The following is a 24,727-nucleotide window of genomic DNA, read 5'->3' on the forward strand; positions in this document are numbered from 1 at the left end:
AGACATAGCTGATAAAGAACTACTATCCAAAATACACAATAAGCTCTTAAAACACAATAATAAGAAAGCAAACAACTCAAAAAAATGAGCAAAGATCTGAACAGACACTTCACCAAAGATATGGGAATGGGCAAATAAAACATATGAAAAGATGTTCCACATCAAATGTCATCAGGAAAACACAAATTAAAACAAGATAACGCTGCACACCTATTAGAATGGAAAAAGTCCAAAATATTGACAATATTGAAAGCTGATGAAGATGCAGACCAACAGGAATTCTCATTCATTGACAGTGGGAATATAAAATTGTACAGCCACACTGGAGGACAGTTTGGTGGTTTCGTACAAACTAAACATATTCTTAACCGTACAATCTGGCACTCACACTCCTTGGTGTTTACCCAAGGGAATTGAGGACGAAAACCTGCACATGGATATTTATTGCAGCTCTACTTATAATTGCCAAAACTTAGAAGTAACCAAGATGTTCTTCGGTAGGTGAATGAGAAGTAAACTGTGGTACATCCAGACAATGGAATACTCAACACTTAAAACTCGTGAAAAGACATGGAGGAAGTTGAGTGCATATCTCCTAGGTGAAAAAAGCCAGTGTGGAAAGGGCATGGCTACACATGTTCCGACTGCAATTATATGACATTCTGGAAAAGGTAAAACTATAGAGACAGTAACAAGATCATTGGTTACCAGGGGTAAGAGGGAAAAGAAAGGATGAACAGGCAGAGCACTGACAATTTCCAGGGCTATTTTGTATGATGCCATAATGGTGGATATATGTCACTATACATTTGTTCACACCTATAGAGTATGCAATATTAAGAGTAAGCCATAATGTAAACTATGTACTTTGAGTGATAAAGATGTGTCATTCATTGTTTGTGGGTTCATTGATTGTAATAAATGTACTACTCTGGCACCAGATGTTGATAGCATGGCTATGCATGTGTGAGGGCTGGGGGCATATGGGAACTCTCTGTTCCTTCTGCTCAATTTTTCTGTGGATCCAAAATTGCTGTAAAAAATTAAGTCTATTCAAAATAAAGTTGTCTAAAGTCAGCACAGATAATACCAAAATATTGTGTGTTTTTTTTTTTTTATAAGTTGGCTATTGTAAGTAATGCTCCTATAAACATAGGGGTGCATGTATCCCATTGAATTAGTATTTTTGTATTCTTTGGGTAAATATCCAGTGGTGCAATTGCTGGATTATAGGGCAGTTCTATTTTTAACTTTTTGGGGAACCTCCACACTGTTTTCTAGAGTGGCTACACTAGTTTGCATTCCCACCAACATTGCAACATTGAAAGTTCCCCTTTCTCCACATCCTCACCAACACCTGCTATTTCAATCATTCTGACAGGTATGAGATGGTATCTCATTGTAGTTTTGATTTGCATTTCTCTGCTTATGAGTGATGTTGAGCATTTTTTCATGTCTGTTGGCCATCTCTACATTTTCTTTGGAGAAACGTCTGTCCATGTCTTCTGCCCATTTTTTAACTGGATTATTTGCTTTTTTGGGTATTGAATTTTCTATGTTCTTTATGTATTTCAGGCACTAACCCTTTGTCAGATATGTCATTTGCAAATATCTTCTCCTATTCCTTAGGTTGTCTTTTAGTTTTGTTGATTGTTCCGTTTGCTGTGTAGAAGCTTTTTATTTTGATGAAGTACCATAGTTTATTTTTGCTTTTATTTCCCTTGCCTTAGGAGCTTTTACCTAGAAAGAAGTTGCCATGGCCGATGTCAAAGAGGTTACTGCCCGTGTTTTCATCTAGAATTTCTATGGTTTCAGGTCCCACATTTAGGTCCTCAATCTTTTTCGAATTAATTAATTAATTAATTAATTTTCTTTTTATTTTTTTTCCTCACCATAGCACATACCCTCCCCAATGTCCATCACCCAGCCACCCCATCCCTCCCACCCCTCTTCCCTCCAGCAACCCTCAGTTTGTTTCCTGAGATGAAGAGTCTCTTATGGTTTGTCTCCCTCTGGTTTCATCACGTTTCATTTTTTTCCCTCCCTTCCCCTATGAATTTATTTTTGTGTATGGTGTAAGAAAGTGATCCAGTTGCATTTGTTTGCATGTTGCTATCCAGTTTCCCAAACACCATTTGTTGAAAATACTTCTTCCCATTGGATATAAAAATTGCATTATTCATTGTTATAAAATACTCAGATCTAATGATATTCTTCCTGATTGTCCAATACTGTTGATAAAATGAATACTATATCGAAACAAAAAATGACAAGTCATGCCAGTAATATCCAGTAGAATAAACTTGATTGGCTAAGTAAACTGCCTTTTCATTCTGATTTTCAAATGCTCTGCATCATTAGACAACTGGCAGAAATGAGAGCAGGAAAGAGAAAAGGAGAAAAATAAAACAATGGGATGAAAGAAGATAAATGTTACAGAAATGAGAGTTGGAGATGAAGTAAAAGGGGAAGAAAGACCACATACTATGTACAGGTCATGGATAGGACATGGTAACTAAAGTCAGAGAAAGTGAATCCTGAGGAAGTCACCAATAATAATGAATGAGACTTTCACATTTCCCCAATTAATCAATGTTCCTACTAACTTCTTCTGATAAAGATATATATTTCTAATAAAAAATGCAGAGAATGAGCTGGATATAATAGTTGAGAAAATGTTGTGTAGTTTTTTTCATATAGAAATGGCAGCTTAGTAAACAATGTTCAAAATGTTCTTCAAGAATTATGTATATAATTAGATGTTCTGCAGTTGTCAGGCACCGTGGACACCTAAAAAAAGAAGAAGAAAAAGAAGAAAGAAAATGCACCATATTTATTTAGTGTCAGTGAATATTCCACCTTAAAGAAATAGCATTCTTTTCTTTGAGAGGGCAAATGGACTGTGAACAAATGAAATACTAAAACAACAAGGTGAACAATGAGCTATTTAGGTAAAGCTGAACATATAATAGCTGATATGTCTGAACAAAATAAGTTTCCTCAAAAAAAACCCCAAAAAACAAAACAAAAAATTCAACAGTTTATATTTTGTGTGTGCGCACATGGCAGCAATAGCAGCAGAGACCGAGAAAGTAAGAGGTTCCTTTCACTGGGTATGAAGGATGTTTGAATAGTACAGCTTTACTTTCTCGAGGATTACCAGCTTTTGACTTACTTTCTATCTTAATTTTTCTAGACATGGATAATTATATTCTTCCTGGAGAAACTCTTTCATCCTGATTTCTGGTTACCATTCTTTTCCTTCCTTTGCCAATCTTCATTAAACCCTCTTGATTCTTCAGATTCTCTATCATAAATAGCCTCAAGACTTGGTGATAGAAAGATGCAGAAAACTTCTTCCAATCCTTTATATTTCAAGTGGCAGACTTTAAAAAAATTTTTTAATTTAATTCCAGTTAGTTAACATACAGTGCAATATTGGTTTCAGGAGTAGAATTCAGTGATTCATCACTTACAACACCCAGTAAGGAGAAGACCCTTTAATCAAAGGGTCTAATCCAGATCTCTACCTATTCCACAAGACATCCTTAAACTGATATTCTGCTATACCTTGACAATCAACATATTTAAAATAAAACTCTATCACTTTTGCTTCACTTTCCATCTTTCACTTGTACTTCTGTTCTCTTGGATATTTTTGGAAAAGCTTTTATTTTTTCTTTTCCTCCACTCCTACACTTTGTATAATGAAACTCCAATTCATTCTCAAACCCTTCCCCTCATGCTTATGTACAATGAAGTAATTCTTATTTTACCAGGTGATTTAATATTTGGTTGTATATTGTCCTGTCTTCTCATTGGTTAATGTATATATCATTCCCCTTTTAAGCGAGTTGCAAACCCTTTAGAAATGTAATTTCTTAGGCATCATATAGAGTTCTCAAAACCATAAACATTTGCAAAATTTTTAGTTACTGACTGAGGATCTGGAAAAAAATCATTAATGATAAAATTACTTTTTTTTTTTTACCCTTTATCTGTTGTTATAGCATTATAGATACAGAGCCAATGCATATATCTCAATTTTCTCTTGAAATCACTGGGAAAGTGAATCTTATTTACTTGCCTTGTCCTCCAAGTGCAATTCCAAAAAGCGTAGATAAGCAACAGGTGCAAATGCATCAGCTGAATGTGTGACCACTTCTGATGAATCCCTAAAACATAAAAATTTTATAATGTGTTTATTTATTACGTAAATTGTGGCAAATTGTTCTCTGCTAGTGACTAGAAGAGACCCCAAATCCTACTTTTGTATTTATTTCCACTGGTAAACAATATGTAGTGATTAACATCTATTTTTAAGGATCCAATATTTTATTGGGAAAAGGATCGAGGATGCTAAATTTACAAGAAAAAGTAAAGATGCTTTTGTCTTTATAATGACATAGTTCAACTTTCAGGTTCACTCAAAGCTCTCTGAACAGTTTTGAGACTTAAAATTCCTATTCAATTTCATTTTCACAAATTTGCTTGGTAGGGACTAACCATTAAACAATAGCACTTTATCTTCATTATTCCTTTCATTTTCAAGAGGTAATTCATTCAGTGTTTCACACAAAATCTCAATTATCCTTCACAAAAGCAGTACTGGTGACGGTTTTAAGCTCTAGGTGAACTCTTCACACTGCAATATCATTGCTATTAAAATTGATTGTCTGACATAGTAATTACCACATTCAGGTAAAATGGTATGAACTGCTTGCTGGCACCATATGGATACATGTAAATTAACTGAACTTCTACCAAAGATACCCTGTAAAGCACATATGAATAACTAAGATTATGTGTGAAGTTCTAATAACTAATTATTTTTTATTGTTGTTTATTAAGAAAGCAATAGTGTTTTGCATTTCAACTAAATTTTAAAAATAGAATTTCCCCATATCTCTTTAATGCCTTGGGAACTAGTTCTATTATTTATATTAATACATTGTTAGCATTTTAACCTTTGTAGGATAGCAAAACAAATTGTTAACTTTATTTGACTTTGTCACTAATGTAAGATATTTTTGAGTCAACTTTTGTAATGTAAAGTTATTTAGTGGCAATAAAAGGAACCTCAAAATACTTGGCTCCAGAATATTAAATTTTCATGGACAAAATCTGTTTACTTTCCCCTTTGAAAGATCAGAGATAGAGAAAAAAAAATATGATGATTAAAAGAGTCAACTACTATTCATGAACCTTTAATATCAAATATGCCTCTTGTTAATGCTTAGGAAAAAATAACATTAAAAAGGGCTTCGGTGACATTACAAGGAAAGCAACTTATAAAAGAAACAGAATTATTAAAGAGTCAGGATCCTGACAGAAAGATATAACCTGCTTTCACAGCTACATCAACCAAAAGATGTCTCTGGTATAATGAGGAGGAGAAAGAGAAAGTAAAGAGGCCGGCTTGCTTTCTCACACCTGCCCCTTGGGCTTGTTAGCCCTAATCTTGTTTTTCCTACTTATCCCAAAACTGCTTGTTCTGGTCGTATCTTAGATCATCGATCAGATGCAGATTCCAATTCCTATGCACAACTTTACTCTTACATTAAATTTCAATCTCCCTCTTCCTGATCTCAGCCTTGGAAACTGACCCTGAACCTCAATTATGCCTAATCTAGGCAGCTTGGTTTTGATACCCTTGACAATGGAGAACCAAAACTATAATTAACCCAGAACCAATGCTATGTCAGTAGAAAGGGTTTCGGGCCCTCCCTTCTTATGCTAGTTATCTGCACTAGAAACAGAAGGTTGACAGCAAATAGCTCATTTAATTAATGTAATTACTGCATTCTGAATAAAGATGGTTATCCAGAGAAAATATAGAATATTCTAAGCACTAAAGAAGAATATGATTTTTATGGATTCTATTAAACCCATAATCTCTAATTGACTAACATCATTTCATTCGCTTATACAAAGCCAAACAACTGGAAGAGACTAGATCTCAAATGAACAGTTTTTAGTTTCAAACAGAATAATGCCACTATTGCTCTTCTTCTCCCTTTCAGAAACTCAATTGAAACTCAGCTTTCAAGGATCTTTGGTTTCTACTTCACGAATTTCTCTGAAACCTAGAGTAGGATCTGTTGAAATGTCCTTAGAGTGACCCAGAAAATTAAGACCAATTGTGACACAGCAAAAATGCTTTCCAGTTGGTGTTCTCCTCCCCTTTCCCTGTTAATACAAATAGTCAGTCTGGGCACTACCTCTTATACAACCAAGGTTTCTCGGTAGCCTCAGGGGCTAGCCCATGTTCCCTTTCACTGTTCCATTAGGCTTACCCCTAGATACAACTTCAAAAGGAGAGCTGAGTCAGGCCAGGCTCCCCTGGTGTGAGGTCAGGCCCTATCCCCTCACTTCAGAACAAAAAAAAACCTGACATTGTCTTTTGAGACAGCCATGGTCTTTGTTCCTACCATTCCTCTGAAAGAACAACATATACAGATATTCCCTGTGGACTCACACTTGTCCTCATAGACATCTTCAGTATCATTTCTGTGAAGCCTTCCTTGACATTTTCCAATAATCCTTAGTTGTCTTCTTTTATGTGCTTTTGTAATGTGTTCACAGGCCTTTCATTGCACATCCACTACATTACAATTATGTGTGTGTATGCTTATCTTTCTTCTTAGAGAGGGGCCAAGTTTTGATTACCTTTGTGTGACTCCCCCCACCCCACCCCTCTTGGCTCAGTACAGAGTACACTGTCTGGTATTTCATCAGACGTTTGTTGAATAAATGATTATAGTTGAAATTTTGTTAAGTATCTTCACATTACACATTATTGAATTCTCATAAACCCACACTGATATTTTTAATTACCTATCTTCTCATGAATACTTTCTCATATGTGTACACTGCATGTATACATGTACATATATAAACATGCACACACACCAATGTACCATATGCTATCTTCTAGCACAATAAAGATAACATTTAATAGGTCTAAACATTTAAATATAAGGAAAATATTTCGTAAGTTTAAATGAATCCCACATAATATAGGATAGATGTCAGAATGTAGTAAGTACTTGATTCATCCCCACTGCTAAATGCCACATTGTGATGCTCTGTGCTGAATTATGCCTTGAGTGGGTAGAAAATAGGAGTAGGTGGGAAAAATGAGTACAAAGTGTTTTAACCACAGAATTTAGTACTTCCTTCCTTCCCCCCTCCCTTCATCCATCCCATGTGTAGCAACTTTATTAGTACAGTAATATTAATAACGCAAATGAAAGATGGGGATGTATTGAATACTGACATTTTGAAAATATGTTCATTAATAGAAGAAAATCACTTTCATTAATACAACATTAAGAGTTCTGTTCTTATGTCTGATAAATACACACATATATTTTAAAGTAAGAAGTAATAAGAAAGTAGGCTCTTTATTTGAGGACCTTCAATTGCCCCACAATTATCCTCCTTTCAGAAAGGTTAAGCTGTAATTGTTTTCCTCAAGGCCTCTCAGAAAAAAACCCTTCACTTTCTGAACTAAAAATCTCTATCTAAAAGTGAGTAATCACATATTAATTGACATGAAAAGTGAATTGTAAAATGCTCTAGTTAGAAAATTTTTAAATTACTTCCAGACAAAGACTGCTACATCAGTCTTTCCTACAAGATTTAAAAAAATGTTAATTGGGGCAAAATGTATCTTATAATAAGCTTCTAGAACCACCCCAATTTCTCTAAATTACTTCAATTCAATCTGTGTTTTTGAAGAAAAACAAAAAAGCCCTAATAATAATCAAGTCATTTTGTAGGTAAAAATTTATTTTTTCTCCCCTTAGAGGTGATCTCTTTTTCATCAAAACAATTTGAATCAGACATTTGAAATGGGATTCCTAATAATCAATTAGCTTTATGCCAATTGTGGCAGACCACAGAACAGGAGAAATTTTAATTTGTCCAAGAATGAATTCAAAGTTACCAGATCCAGTATTATTAATAGTCAGTTTTTAACAGACAGTTACAGGAACTTATCTTTTAGTTGTATCATCTCTAAATAAAGTAACTTTCATTTACATACAGTTTTAGAATGTGCAATGTATATTCACTCCCAGTATCATATTTAGTGCTTATCAGGTAGGCATGATGATGACATTTTCTATTTTAAAGAGGAGGAAAGATTTTATATATAATAGGTGACATGCTTTTTCCACAAACTAGGATATGTTCCAACCTATCACCTCCAATTACAACCTAAAAAGAACACATACAAGTAAGTGGAAATGGGATAAATTTTTAAAAACAATAAATGACTGATTAATGGAACAATATTTAACAAACACTTATGAGTGACAACTATGTGTTCTAAGAGTTCAGGAATGAGAACAAGCACTAGAAGGGATGGCAACAGAAGCTTTTAAAAATGGAAGGATTTTTACAGCATAGGAAAGATAGCCAGTGGTACTGTAGTAGTAGTGCTGTATGGTGACAGATGGTGGCCACACTTGTGATGGGCAGAGCAGAACTTATAGACTTGTTGAATTGCTAGGTCATATACCTGAAAGTAATGTAATGTAACATCGTGTGTCAACTATATTTCAATTAAAAAGAAAAAAAGGAAGGATTTAGCAAGGAAGAGAAAAATGGGAAGGCAAGCTAGAGAAAAGGCATCAAGTAAAAAAGTTATGAAGATAAGATGAGGCATAGCCTATGAAGAAAGAAGCACAAAATATGTTTAAGCATCAGAATTAGATGAGTGATGAACTGATAAATGAGTAGGAATGAAAAGACAGTGCTTCCTCTGTGCTCTCAAGATCCACACCTGTATCTATTAGCACTTATGTAGTTGATGCACCTATCTCTCCTGTTATAGGAAAAACTACAGAGCAGAGCAGTAGCTTGCAGAGTTCCACCCATATAATTCACCTCAATAAATGATTATTCAATTGAACTAAACATTTCAGCACTAAGGGTTTTTATACAAATTTTTTTTTAAGATTTTATTTATTTATTTGACAGAGAGAGACCACAAGTAGACAGAGAGGCAGGCAGAGAGAGAGAGAGAGAGGGAAGCAGGCTCCCTGATGAGCAGAGAGCCCGATGCGGGACTCGATCCCAGGACCCTGAGATCATGACCTGAGCCGAAGGCAGTGGCTTAACCCACTGAGCCACCCAGGTGCCCAGCACTAAGGGTTTTAATATATCTCCCCTGACATCCCTCTCTAAAAATAGCATGACTGATTTCTCCCATGGCATTGTCTTGGCCAGGCTTAGGTTCCCTCACCTACAAATGAAGTCTACAAAAGTTTCAGTTTTCAGGTCTAAAGCACTATAATAAACAGACCTTCTGCTTATATAGTGTAAAGCAGTACATCTCTTATAATTCTAGGTTGTTCATAAAGACTTTTAGAACCTCAAGTTGTCAAATAAATGGGAAAAATTGTATTCTTCGGCATTTTCCTCTTAGCATGTTTTTTTTTTTAAACAAATTTAGTCTCATATTAATAAGTAAATATACTGTGAGTTCCCCCATTATACTATATTTCACCTTCGCATGCTAATACTCTTCTTGAATAATGGAACAGTATTTTCTTATGGAAGTAAGACTTAATGTACATTTCATTCATGAATTATTTTGTGATCACAGTAGCCAGAAGAACAGTCTCCTACATATGAACTTATAACTTTTATCCCTTATCATCTTGTATCTTAATTGTAAATAGATGTGTCTTCCACTCAACCTCTGAAGGCAGGAGCTATCTTTGAACATCAACGGTGCCCAGTAGAATGCTTTAGACATAATAGGTACTTGATAAATATTTGCGAAATAAATTCTGTCAATGATTATTAATGGAAAAGAAGTTAGAAAAACATGAAAGAAGTAAGAGTGGATGAATATTACATATACGATAATGAAAATATCTTGGCCATGTTTCACTAGATAAACGTATTTTTTAAAAAATATTATATTTATTTGACAGAGATCACAAGCAGGCAGAGAGGCAGGCAGAGAGAGAGAGGAGGAAGCAGGCTCCCCGCGGAGCAGAGAGCCCGATGCGGGGCTCTATCCCAGGACTCCGGGACCATGACCTGAGCCGAAGGCAGAGGCTTTAACCCACTAAGCCACCCAGGTGCCCCGATAAACATATTTTTTAGAAAATTCACATAGAGTTGTCTTAATTTTCTTTCTCTCTCCCTCTCTCTTTTTTTTTTTTTTTAAAGATTTTATTTGTCAGAGAGAGAATGAGAGAGCAAGAGAACACAAACAGGGAGAGGGCAGAGGGAGAAGCAGGCTCCTAGCTGAGCAAGGAACCTGATGCAGGACTCAATCCCAGGATCCTGGGATCACGACCTGAGCTGAAGACAGACATTAAACCGACTGAGCCACCCAGGCATTCCATTTTAATATTCTTAGATCACTCCTTCACTCATTATTAATATGTACAAAGAAATCACCCTTCAGTGGTGAACATGTTGAAGTTGTCCACTCGAAACAAGATGCCAGTCTTTCATCAGATGTGGTTCCTGAAGTCCAGCATAATTCTGCCATCTTTCCCAAGAATAAGAGCTTAGAAAAAGCAGATCAAGTGCTCTCTTAGCATAGGAGAAGAGGAACACAAATTAGAGTATAGATAACAACGTTAACAGACTGCAAAAAAAAAAAAAAAAAAAAAAAAAAAAAAAAAGGAGTTCTTGTTTTTCACTACACTAATTTTAACAATCTATGGCAAAGAAATCACCGTGCTTGCCACAAACCGAATTCACTCAAAAACAAAGTTTATATGTAAAAATAACCCCAAATAATAAAAGAGAAATGTTTAGCATTACTATTCCAAGTTGTAAAAGCCAAGAAAAAGGAAAAAGAGGATGGAGTTAATGGAACCCACAGGCTACTGATGTGGCAGTTTATCAAATGTAGCTGTAATGAAAGATAAATAATACAGGCAATTCACACTTCATGAAAGGATAAAAGTGTCAGTGTGTAGGTACCAGTTTTACTGCAGGGCATAATCAGCAAGTAAACGAAAGTGCAATATCAAAAAAGTTTATAGCCTTCTATGAAGGCCTTGTCTTGTCAGGTATTGATTTAGGTATTCAGACGACTTCACTGGTATTAAACAAATTGAGTGTTTGTGAACTTGGAGGACACATTCTATTTCTCCCAACAAAAGTTGCCTCAAGCTTAATGTTAAGTTGTTTCCATCACTTAAATTTAAAGAAAGGGAAGAAATGCTGAAATGATATCTTACACAATTATTTTCTTCTTAAATAGAGGGCAATCCAAAGTGAATGTTTCATACTCTCCTCCTTCTCCACAAACATGGACTCCGTACTTCTTAGAAAGCTGAAAGTAGGAGAATAACAACAACAAAACAGGAAACTCAAAATTAGGCAGCAAAAACACTCATTTAACTAATATTATTTTTTCCTAAAAAAATCCATGCAAGAAATTTTAATTCCAAAAAAGGATCACAAGCTACAGGAAAATAACTTTGTATTTCAATTTAAAATGTGTTTAAAGTGGGGCGCCTGGGTGGCTCAGTGGGTTAAAGCCTCTGCTTTCAGCTCAGGTCATGATCCCAGGGTCCTGGGATCGAGCCCCGCATCCGGCTCTCTGCTTGGCAGGGAGCCTGCTCCCTCCTCTCTCTGTCTACTTGTGATCTCTGTCTATCAAATAAATGAATAAAATCTTAAAAAAATAAATAAATAAAATGTGTTTAAAGCCATCTGAAAAAGGTTATCATAAAAGCACAGGAGTTTTAGTAATCCCAAAATCCCTATATAAAGATGTAAAGGCCAACATTTTACCTATAACGAGAAAACTTAGAGATTACCATAAATTTTAGGAATGACATTAGCTTTAGATTCAAAGAAGGCTAAGGAGAAAAGCTACCTAGTCATATAGTAGTAAATGAGATTGTATGCAGCAGAACTGTGCTTCCCTTTTGCCCTTTGACCTATATGCGAATGGGGGGAAATAGGGTGTGTTTAGAGCATTTCTTGGAGATACAGAAAAAGCAATGTAAGGCCTTTCCTTTGGCCTGTGAACAAAAGGGAGTCACAGACATGGTCATTATGCTTGAGGTTATTATTAGTGAAGTTCCAAAGGTACTGAGAACTAATGCAAGTTCTAAGGCTGTAGACAAGTCTTAGGAAGGTCTAACACCAAGAAAGGTTGGGATAGCTTATCATGTTATCTAATTAAACCTGAAATTAAAACAGGCAAGCAAAGAAACAACAAACATCCTGTGATTTGCACTAAATAGAAGTTATATTACTTAAATAATCCCGAGACTGAGAGTAAAATCATTTGCCATTTGGTCCATGTATGGCTGGACTCAGGGAACACTCTCGCTGACTGTGTCAGAGAATCTTCCCGTTCCTGTGTTGAGGCTTTATTACTATGCTCCATCTTCTTCACTCTGAATTTCATAGCTTTCCCTGTTTATAGACTCTCCCTAGTCCAAAGTCCTCATTGCCCAAAGGAAGAGTGACTCCACTGAAGCTGCCTGCTACTGCCAGTGCTGGCACTATGGCGTAAGTCTTCAGTTTTATTTGAATAGTTACGCATTTATTTCTCTGGTTATTTTTGTAGCCGTGCTATAATTCTGAAGCCAGAACTCTTGACTATATGCCCATAGGGACTTAAAGCATGGATCTGTGTGAATTCTACTGTTCTTTTCAAGGATCAGCAGTAATGTGAATGACACTGTAAAGCCAAACAGTAAGGAAAGTGAGGGAAAGAAAGCTGGGTGGCATTTTCTATATGAGTTCACAAAAGCAAAGCAGAAATTTTCACTTCACTTGAGTCATGAAGTAGAGAAGCAGTGAGACAGAATTATGGCAGTTGGTCCTTGTGAAAGCAGATAACAGGAACAGATTACTTTACTATATTAAATCAAATCAAATTAATATCTGCTCTGCAATAAAAATGTAGAAATAATAACAGGATATGGGTTTCAGGGATGTTTCCTCATTCTGTAGCTAGGATCTGTCCTCTTTTTTGCTGATATCCCTTTCACTGGTCTTCCCATTCCAGGAACTTTCCATCAAATGAACCTTCTTATCTCACCTTTATGGTCATTCTTTTTTATGAGAGAGTATACCTTATCAATTATTAGCTTCCTTTCATCAGAAAATTCTTTACTTAAGCTTTGCATGATTTCTATAATCTATCACCAAAGAATAACTGGGTTTTTAAATTAAAGTTGGCATGGCTGTTATCCTAGTGAAGTAGTTAGTGAAGTAGTTCTATTAGTCTCTAGTAAAAATAATTTAAGCTGCTATTTAAATGAACATATTCTCATTATAAAAAGACTGCCAGAAGAAGGAGTCTAGATGGTAGAGGAGTAGCAGGCTGAGACAACATCAGGTAGCAGAAGTTCAGTAGATAGTTATCAAACCATTCTGAACACCTACAAATCCAACAGGAGATTGAAGAGAAGAGCAGCAATTCTAGAAACAGAAAATTGACCACTTTTGGAAAGGTAGGACCTGAGGAGAAGTGAATCTGAAGGGAAGGGAAGATAGACCATGGAGGGAGGGGCCGGCTCCGGCCAAGCAGTGGAGCAACAGAGCACAAAATCAGAACTTTTAGAAGTCTACTCCACTGAGGGACATTGCTCAAGAGGCGAAGTGGGGGTGGAGCCCTCATGGAGACATCATGGTCTCAGGTCCTGCAGGGTCACAGAAGGATCAGGGGTGTCTGAGTATACAGAGTTCACAGGTATTAGAGCAGGGAAGCCAGTTATAGAGACAGAGCAGAGGAGTGAGCTCACAGTTCAGGGTTACCTTGAACTGTGATCCATGGCACAGTTGGACCACTGCTCTTTGAGCAGGGACCCCACAAGTGGCAGATCCAGGGAGGACCACCCCCCCCAAGCGGCAGGGATCTGCTGGGTTTGGAGACTCCAAACAGGGCTGTGTGCCAGAGACAGAAACACTCGGTCACAGGCCACAGGCTGGGTGAGCTCGGAGCGTGGCTGGAGACCAGGGAGACGGGAATGATTGAGCACTTTTCTCCGAGGGCGCACTGAGGAGTGGGGCTCGGAGTTCTCGGTAACTCCGAGCGGGACATTGGGAGGCCGCCATTTATATTCCCGTCCTTCAGAGCTCTACGGAAAGTGTTCAGGGAACAATAGCTTCCGAGAGCGAACCAGAGCTGATTACTTAGCCCTGGTAAGGGCAGCGCAATTATGCCTCAGGCAAAGACGCTTGAGAATCACTACAACAGGCCCCTCCCCCAGAAGATCAGCAAGAAATCCAGCCAAGACCAAGCTCACTGATTAACGAGAATAGCAGAATTCCAGAGGAGAAAGCAAGCATGAAATTCATGGCTTTCTCCCATGATTCTTTAGTCTTGCAAAGTTAATTCAATTTTTTTAATTTTATTTTTTTCTTATTCTAATTTTTTAACCTTTACTCTTTCTCCTTTTAACATTTTTTAACTAGTTTATATTAACAATACCTTTCTTAAAAAAAAAAACTTTTTGAACCTTTATTATTATAGTCATATTTTATCCTTCGTTGTATCTAACTTAATATTTTGTATATACATAGGGTTTTTTCTCCTAAAAAATTTTGGGATACAACTTCTTCTAAGAGATCAAAATATACCCTAAATTTAGCACAGGGTTCGTTCTAGTGTCTAGCCTGAGCAAATTCTCTCCACTTTCTTTTTCTTTTTTTTCCCAACCAAATTATCTTGTCAACTCCTTTTTTAGAATTCTTTTTTTAAATTTTCATTTTTATAGTCATATTCCATTACTTCATTGTAATGGATCCTTTTTTTAAATAGATGTAAGTTCATTGATCCTTCATTGGATCCTTCATTCACTTCATTGATCCTTATTTTTTTTAGAGATATAAGTTTTTCTTTCTTTAAAATTTTGGGAGGTAGTTTCTTCTAAGAGACCAAAGTACACCCAAAATCAAGTGGGTAGCTCTGTTCTATTCATCAGTCTAATATATATATTAATATATATATATTTTTATTTTTCTTCCTTTTTAAAAAAATTTATTTTTTAACTTTTTACCCCCTTTCTTCTCCCCATGATTTGGGGTCTCTTCTGACTTGGTTACCGCACATTTTTCTGGGGTCTTTGCCACCTCTTTAGTATTTTATTCTGTCATTCATATATTCTTATCTGGATAAAATAACAAGGAGGAAAAACTCACCACAAAAAAAAGAAAAAAGAGGCAGTACTGAAGGCTAGAGACCTAATCAATAGGGATGTTGGTAGTATGCCAGATCTAGAGTTCAGAATGACGATACTTAAGGTACTAGCTGGGCTTGAAAAAGGCATGGAAGACATTAGAGAAACCCTATCTGGAGAAATAAAAGCCCTTTCTGGAGAAATGAACTAATATCTAACCAAGCTGAAATAAAAAAAGCTATTAATGGGGTGCAATAAAAACTGGAGGCTCTTGGGGTGCCTGGGTGGCTCAGTTGTTAAGCATCTGCCTTCGGCCCAGGTCATGATCCCAGTGTCCTGGGATCGAGACCCACATCAGGCTCCCTGCTTGGCAGGGAGTCTGCTTCTCCCTCTCCCTCTGCATTTATGCCCTCTCTGTCTCTCTCTCCGAAAAATAAATAAAATGTTAAAAAAAAAATTTAAAAAAAAATGGAGGCTCTTACTGCTAGGATAAATGAGGCGGAAGAGAGAATGAGTGATATAGAAGACCAAATGACAGAGAATAAAGAAGCTGAGCAAAAGAGAGACAAACAACTACTGGACCATGAGGGGAGAATTCGAGAGATAAGTGATACCATAAGATGAAGCAATATTAGAATAATTGGGATTCCAGAAAAAGAAGAAAGAGAGAGGGGAGCAGAAGGCATATTGGGGAGAATTATTGTAGAGAATTTCCCTAATGTGGCAAAGGGAACAAGCATCAAAATCCAGGAGGTGCAGAGAACCCCCCTCAAAATCATTAAGAATAGGTCCACACCCCATCACCTAATAGTAAAACTTACTAGTCTTAGTGACAAAGAGAAAATCCTGAAAGCAACCCGGGACAAGAAGTCTGTAACATACAATAGTAAAAATATTAGATTGGCAGTAGACTTATCCACAGAGACCTGGCAGGCCAGAAAGAACTAGCATGATATATTCAGAGCACTAAATGAGAAAAACATGCAGCCAAGAATACTATATCCAGACAGGCTATCATTGAAAATAGAAGGAGAGATAAAAAGCTTCCAGGACAAACAAAAACTAAAAGAGTTTGTAAACACCAAACCAACTCTACAGGTAATATTGAAAGGGGTCCTCTAAGCAAAGAAAGAGCCTAAAAGTAGTAGAACAGAAAGGATCGGAGACAATATACTGTAATAGTCACCTTACAGGCAATACAGTGCACTAAATTCATATCTCTCAATGGTTACCTTGAATGTTAATGGGCTAAATGCCCCAAATAAAAGACAAAGGGTATCAGAATGGATAAAAAAACAAAAGCCATCAATATGCTGTCTACAAGAAACTCATTTGAGACCTGAAGACACCTCCAGATTTAAAGTGAGGGGTGGAAAACAATGTACTATGCTAATGGACATCAAAAGAAAGCTGGGGTGGCAATCCTAATAACAGATCAATTGCATTTTAAGCCAAAAACTATAATATGAGATGAGGAAGGACACTATATCATACTCAAAGGGTCTGTCCAACAAGAAGATCTAACAATTTTAAATATCTATGCCCCTAACATGGGAGAAGCCAACTATATAAACCAATTAATAACAAAATCAAAGAAACACATCAACAATAATACATTAACAGTAGGGGACTTTAACACACCCCTCAATGAAATGGACAGATCATCCAAGCAAAAGATCAACAAGGAAATAAAGGCCTTAAATGACAAACTGCACCAGATGGACATCACAGACATATTCAGAACATTCCATCCCAAAGCAACAGAATTCACATTCTTCTCTAGTGCACATGGAACATTCTCCAGGATAGATCACATCCATCACATCCTGGGGCACAAATCAGGTCACAACTGGTACCAAAAGATTGGGAACATTCCCTGCATATTCTGAGACCACAATGCTCTGAAGCTAGAACTCAATCACAAGAGGAAATTTGGAAAGAACCCAAATACATGAAGGCTAAAGAGCATCCTACTAAAGAATGAACGAGGAAATTAAAGAAGACTTGAAAAAAATTCATGGAGACAAATGATAATGAAAACACAACTGTTCAAAATCTGTGGGACACAGCAAAGGCAGTCCTGAGAGGAAAATATATAGCAATACAAGCCTTTCTCAAGAAAGAAGAAAGGTCTCAAACACACAACCTAACCCTACACCTAAAGGAGCTGGAGAAAGAACAACAAAGAAAGCCTAAACTCTGCAGGAGAAATCATAAAGATCAGAGCAGAAATCAGTGAAATAGAAACAAAACAACCAAAAAACAAAAAAAACCCCAAAAAACCACAACCCACAAAGAACAAAAAACAATAGAACAAATCAATGAAACTAGGAGTTGGTTCTTTGAAAGAATTAATAAGATTGATGACCCCCTGGCCAGACTTATCAAAAAGAAAAGAGAAAGGACCCAAATTAATAAAATCATGAATGAAAGAGGAGAGATCACAACTAATACCAAGAAATACAAACAATTATAAGAACATATTATGAGCAACTATATGCCAGCAAATTTGGCAATCTTGAAGAAATGGATGCATTCCTAGAGACATACAAAATACCAAAACTGAACCATGATGAAACAGAAAACCTGAACAGACCACTAACCAGTAAGGAGATTGAAGCAGTCATCAAAAATCTCCCAAAAAACAAGAGCCCAGGGCCAGATGGCCTCCCAGGGGAATTCTACCAAGCATTTAAAGAAGAACTAATTTCGATTCTCTTAAAACTCTTCCAAAAAATAGAAATGGAAGGAAAACTTCCAAACTCATTTTATGAGGCCAGCATTACTTTGATGCGAAAACCAGATAAAGACCCCATCAAAAAAGAGAATTACAGACCAATATCCTTCATGAACACAGATGTGAAAAATCTCACCAAAATACTAGCCAATAGGATCCAACAGTACATTTAAAGGATTATTCACCATGACCAATGGGATTTATTCCAGGACTGCAAGGATGGTTCAACATCCGCAAATCAATCAATGTGATACAATACATTAATAAAAGAAAGAACAAGAACCATATGATACTCTGAATAGATGCTGAAAAAGCATTTGACAAAGTACAGCATCCTTTCTTATCAAAACTCTTCAAAGTGTAGGGATAGAGGGTACATGCCTCAATATTATCAAAGCCATCTATGAAAAACCCACCATGAATATCATTCTCAATGGAGAAAAACTGAGAGCTCTTCCGCTAAGGTCAGGAACATGGCAGGGATGTCCATTATCACCACTGCTGTTCAACATAGTACTAGAAGTCCTAGCCTCAGCAATCAGACAACAAAAAGAAATTAAAGGCATCCAAATTGGCAAAGAAGAAGTCAAACTATCACTCTTTGCAGATGATATGACACTTTATGTGGAAAGCCTAAAAGACTCCACTCCAAATCTGCTAGAACTTGTACAAGGAATTCAGTAAAGTGTCAGGATATAAAATCAATGCACAGAAATCAGTTGCATTTCTCTACACCAAGAACAAGAGAGAGGAAAGAGAAATTAAGGAGTCAGTCCCATTTACAATTGCACCCCAAACCATAAGATACCTAGGAATAAACCTAACCAATGAGGCAAAGAATCTGTATTCAGAAAACTATAAAGTACTCATGAAAGAAATTGAGGAAGACACAAAGAAATGGAAAAATGTTCCATGCTCATGGATTGGAAGAACAAATATTGTGAATATGTCTATGCTACCTAAAACAATCTACACATTTAATGCAATCCCTATCAAAATCCCATCCAGGGGGGAGGAGTCAAGATGGTGGAGAAGTAGCAGGCTGAGACGACATCAGGAAGCAGGAGATCAGCTAGATAGCTTATCTAACCATTGCAAACACCTACAAATCCAACGGAAAATCGAAGAGAAGAAGAGCAACAATTCTAGAAACAGAAAATTGATCACTTTCTGAAAGGTAGGACTTGTGGAGAAGTGAATCCAAAGTGAAGGGAAGATAGACTGCGGGGGGAGGGGCCAGCACCCCGCAAGCGGCGGAGCAATGGAGCACAAAATCAGGACTTTTAAAAGTCTGCTCCACAGAGGGACATCGCTCCAGAGGCTAAACCAGGGGGATGCCCATGTGGGGTCAGCATAACCCCACGTCCCGTGGGGTCACAGAAGGACTGGGGGTGTCTAAGTGTTGCAGAGCTTGTAGGTATTGGAGCGGGAAAGCCGGCTACAGCGACAAAGCTGAGGAGCGAGCTCTCAGCTTGGGGTTACCTTGAACCGGTCACAGGCTGGGTGAGCTCGGAGTGCGGCCGGAGGCCACGGAGACGGAAGCGACTGGGCGCTTTCCTCCAAGTGTGACCGATTGAGCGCTTTCCTACAAGCGCGAACAGAGGCCAGGGAGACGGTGGCGGTTGGGCGCTTTTCTCTGAGGGTGCACTGAGGAGTGGGAACCCGAGCTCTCAGCTACTCTGGGCCGGAGATTGGGAGGCCGCCATCTTCATTCCCATCCTCCAGAACTCTACGGAAAGAGCTCAGGGAACAAAAGCTCCCAAAAGCAAACCTAAGCGGATTATTTAGCCCAGCCCCTGGTAAGGGCGGTGCAATTCCACCTGGGGCAAAGACACTTGAGAATCACTACAACAGGCCCCTCCGCCAGAAGATAAACAAGAAACCCAGCCAAGACCAACTTCACTCACCAAGGAGAACAGCGGAATTCCAGAGGAGGAGAAAGCAAATCTTATCTGGACAAAATGACAAGGCAGAAAAACTCACCACAAAAAAAAGAACAAGAGGCAGTACCGAAGGCTGGAGACCGAATCAATATAGACATTGCTAATATGACAGATCTAGAGTTCAGAATGACGATTCTCAAGGATCTAGCCGGGCTCGAAAAAGGCATAGAAGATATTAGAGAAACCCTCTCCGGAGAGATAAAAGCCCTTTCTGGAGAAATAAAAGAACTAAGATCTAACCAAGTTGAAATAAAAAAAGCTATTAATGAGGTGCAATAAAAAATGAGGCTCTTACTGCTAGGATAAATGAGGCAGAAGAAAGAATTAGTGACATAGAAGACCAAATGACAGAGAATAAAGAAGCTGAGCAAAAGAGTGACAAACAAATACTGGACCATGAGGAGAGAATTCGAGAGATAAGTGACACCATAAGATGATACAACATTATAATAATTGGGATTCCAGAAGAAGAAGAAAGAGAGAGGGGAGCAGAAGGTATATTGGAGAGAATTATTGTAGAGAATTTCCCTAATATGGCAAAGGGAACAAACATCAAAATCCAGGAGATGCTAAGAACGCCCCTCAAAATCAATAAAAATAGGTCCACACCTCGTCACCTGATAGTAAAATTTACAAGTCTTGGCGACAAAGAGAAAATCCTGAAAGCAGCCCGGGAAAAGAAGTCTGTAACACACAAGGGTAAAAACACTGGATTGGCAGCGGACTTATCCACAGAGACCTGGCAGGCCAGAAAGAACTAAACGAGAAAAACATGCAGCCAAGAATACTATATCCAGCGAGGCTATCATTGAAAATAGAAGGAGAGATTAAAAGCTTCCAGGACAAACAAAAACTGAAAGAATTTGCAAACACCAAACCAGCTCTATAGGAAATATTGAAAGGGGGTTCTCTAAGCAAAGAGAGACCCTAAAAGTAATAGATCAGAAAGAAACAAAAACAATATACAGTAACAGTCACCTTACAGGCAATACAATGGCACTAAATTCATATCTCTCAATAGTTACCCTAAATGTTAATGGGCTAAATGCCCCAATCAAAAGACATAGGGTATCAGAATGGATAAAAAAACAAAACCCATCAATATGCTGTCTACAAGAAACTCATTTGAGACCTGAAGACACCTCCAGATTTAAAGTGAGGGGTGGAAAACAATGTACTATGCTAATGGACATCAAAAGAAAGCTGGGGTGGCAATCCTTATATCAGATCAATTAGATTTTAAGCCAAAGACTATAATAAGAGATGAGGAAGGACACTATATCATATTCAAAGGGTCTGTCCAACAAGAAGACCTAACAATTTTAAATATCTATGCCCCTAACATGGGAGAAGCCAATTATATAAACCAATTAATAACAAAATCAAAGAAATACATCGGCAATAATACAATAATAGTAAGGGACTTTAACGCTCCCCTCACTGAAATGGACAGATCATCTAAGCAAAAGATCAACGAGGAAATAAAGGCCTTAAATGACACACTGGACCAGATGGACATCACAGATATATTCAGAACATTCCATCCCAAAGCAACATAATATACATTCTTCTCTAGTGCACATGGAACATTCTCCAGAATAGATCACTCCTGGGACATAAATCAGGTCTCAACTGGTATAAAAAGATTGGGATCATTCTCTGCATATTTTCAGACCACAATGGGCTGAAGCTAGAACTCAATCACAAGAGGAAAGTTGGAAAGAACCCAAATACATGGAGATTAAACAGCATCCTTCTAAAAACTGAATGGGTCTACCAGGAAATTAAAGAAGACTTGAAAAAATTCATGGAAACAAATGATAATGAAAACACAATGGTTCAAATTCTGTGGGACACAACAAAGGCAGTCCTGATAGGAAAATATATAGTGGTACAAGCCTTTCTCAAGAAACAAGAAAGGTCTCAAATACACAACCTAACCCTACACTTAAAGGAGATGGATAAAGAACAACAAAGAAAGCCAGCAGGAGAAGAGAAGAGAAGAGAAATCATAAAGATCAGAGCAGAAATCAATGAAATAGAAACTAAAAAAGCAATAGAACAAATCAACGAAACTAGGAGCTGGTTCTTTGAAAGAATTAATAAGATTGTCAAACCCCTGGCCAGACTTATCAAAAAGAAAAGAGAAAGGACCCAAATAAATAAAATCATGAATGAAAGAGGAGAGATCACAACCAATACCAAAGAAATACAAAAAATTATAAGAACATACTATGAGCAACTCTACGCCAATGAATTCAACAATCTGGAAGAAATGGATACATTTCTAGAGACATATAAACTACCACAACTGAACCAGGAAGAAATAGAAAACCTGAACAGACCCATAACCAGTAAGGAGATTGAAACAGTCGTCAAAAATCTCCAAACAAAGAAAAGTCCAGGGCCAGACGGCTTCCCAGGGGAATTCTACCAAACATTTAAAGAAGAATTAATTCCTATTCTCCTGAAACTGTTCCAAAAAATAGAAATGGAAGGAAAACTTCCAAACTCATTTTATGAGGCCAGCATCACCTTGATCCCCAAACCAGACAAGGATCCCATCAAAAAAGAGAATTACAGACCAATATCCTTGATGAACACAGATGCAAAAATTCTCACCAAAATACTGGGTGATAGGATCCAACAGTACATTAAAAGGATTATTCACCACGACCAAGTGGGATTTATTCCAGAGCTGCAAGGTTGGTTCAACATCCGCTAATCAATCAATGTGATACAATACATTAATAAAAGAAAGAATAAGAACCATATGATACTCTCAATAGATGCTGAAAAAGTATTTGACAAAGTGCAGCATCCCTTCCTGATTAAAACGCTTCAAAGTGTAGGGATAGAGGGCACATACCTCAATATTATCAAAGCCATCTATGAAAAACCCACTGCAAATATCATTCTCAATGGAGAAAAACTGAAAGCTTTTCTGCTAAGGTCAGGAACACGGCAGGAATGTCCATTATCACCACTGCTGTTCAACATAGTACTAGAAGTCCTAGCCTCAGCAATCAGACAACAAAAAGAAATTAAAGGCATCCAAATTGGCAAAGAAGAAGTCAAACTATCACTCTTTGCAGATTATATGATACCTTATGTGGAAAACCCAAAAGACTCCACTCCAAATCTGCTAGAACTTGTACAGGAATTCAGTAAAGTGTCAGGATATAAAGTGAATGCATAAAAATCAGTTGCATTTCTTTACACTAACAACAAGACAGAAGAAAGAGAAATTAAGGAGTCAGTCCCATTTACAATTGCACCCAAAACCCTAAGATACCTAGGAATAAACCTAACCAAAGAGGCAAAGAATCTGTATTCAGAAAACTATAAAGTACTCACGAAAGAAATTGAGGAAGACACAAAGAAATGGAAAAATGTTCCATGCTCATGGATTGGAAGAACAAATATTGTGAAAATGTCTATTCTACCTAAAGCAATCTACACATTTAATGCAATCCCTATCAAAATCCCATCCATTTTTTTTCAAAGAAATAGAACAAACAATCCTAAAATTTATATGGAACCAGAAAAGACCTCGAATAGCCAAAGGAATTTTGAAAAAGGAAGCCAAAGTTGGTGGCATCACAATTCCAGACTTCAAGTTCTATTACAAAGCTGTCATCATCAAGACAGTATGGTACTGGCACAAAAACAGACATACAAATCAATGGAACAGAATAGAGAGCCCAGAAATAGACCCTCAACTCTATGGTCAACTAATCTTCAACAAAGCAGGAAAAAATGTCCAATGGAAAAAAGACAGTCTCTTTCAACAAATGGTGTTGGAAAAATTGGACAGCCACATGCAGAAAAATGAAATTGGACTATTTCCTTACACATACACGAAAATAGACTCAAAAGGGATGAAGGACCTCAATGTGAGAAAGGAATCCATCAAAATTCTTGAGGAGAACACAGGCAGCAACCTCTTTGACCTCAACTGCAACTTTTCCTAGGAACATCATCAAGGGAAGCAAGGGCAAAAATGAACTATTGGGACTTCATCAAGATCAAAAGCTTTTGCACAGCAAAGGACACAGTTAACAAAACCAAAAGACAACTGACAGAATGGGAGAAGATATTTGCAAAGGACATATCAGAGAAAGGGCTAGTATCCAAAATCTATAAAGAGCTTAGCAAACTCAACACCCAGCAAACAAATAATCCAATCAAGAAATGGGCAGAGGACATGAACAGACATTTCTGCAAAGACATCCATATGGCCAACAGACACATGAAAAAATGCTCCACATCACTTGGCATCAGGGAAATACAAATCAAAACCACAATGAGATACCACCTCACACCAGTCAGAATGGCTAAAATTAACAAGTCAGGAAATGACAGATGCTGGTGAGGATGCGGAGAGAGGGGAACCCTCCTACACTGTTGGTGGGAATGCAAGCTGGTGCAACCACTCTGGAAAACCGTGGGGGAGGTTCCTCAAAAAACTGAAAATAGAGCTACCCTATGACCCAGCGATTGCACTACTGGGTATATATCCTAAAGATACAAACGTGGTGCTCCGAAGGGGCATGTGCACCCGAATGTTTATAGCAGCAATGTCCACAATAGCCGAACTATGGAAAGAACCTAGATGTCCATCAACAGATGAATAGATAAAGAAGATGTGGTATATATACACAATGGAATACTTTGCAGCCATCAAAAGAAATGAAATCTTGCCATTTGCGATGACATGGATAGAACTAGAGGGTATTATGCTTAATGAAATAAGTCAATCGGAGAAAGACAACTATCATATGATCTCCCTGATATGAAGAAGTGGAGATGCAATGTGGGGGGGTTGGGGAGTAGGAAAAGAAAAAATGAAAGAAGGTGGGATTTGGAGGGAGTCAAACCATAAAAGACTCAATCTCAAAAAACAGACTGAAGGTTGCTGG

The 24,727-nt window shown here is 37.4% G+C and overlaps 1 protein-coding gene across 1 annotated transcript in view; it reads right to left on the reverse strand.

Moving 5' to 3' along the window:
* Positions 1-2,113: 2,113 nt before the first annotated feature.
* Positions 2,114-24,727, reverse strand: part of LOC111162261 (diphthamine biosynthesis 6) — a 183,452-nt gene continuing 160,838 nt past the window's right edge. Inside the window, exons 7-9 of the mRNA XM_022526548.1 lie at positions 11,220-11,314; positions 4,088-4,175; positions 2,114-2,790 (exon numbers count right to left, since the gene is read on the reverse strand). Coding sequence (XP_022382256.1) covers positions 2,737-2,790; positions 4,088-4,175; positions 11,220-11,314 — 237 coding nt within the window. The 3' untranslated portion in view covers positions 2,114-2,736. The remainder of the gene's footprint in view (positions 2,791-4,087; positions 4,176-11,219; positions 11,315-24,727) is intronic.

Source organism: Enhydra lutris, unplaced genomic scaffold (genome assembly GCF_002288905.1).
Source record: "Enhydra lutris kenyoni isolate GAN:26980312 unplaced genomic scaffold, ASM228890v2 scaffoldscaffold4, whole genome shotgun sequence".
Classification (NCBI taxonomy): domain Eukaryota; kingdom Metazoa; phylum Chordata; class Mammalia; order Carnivora; family Mustelidae; genus Enhydra; species Enhydra lutris.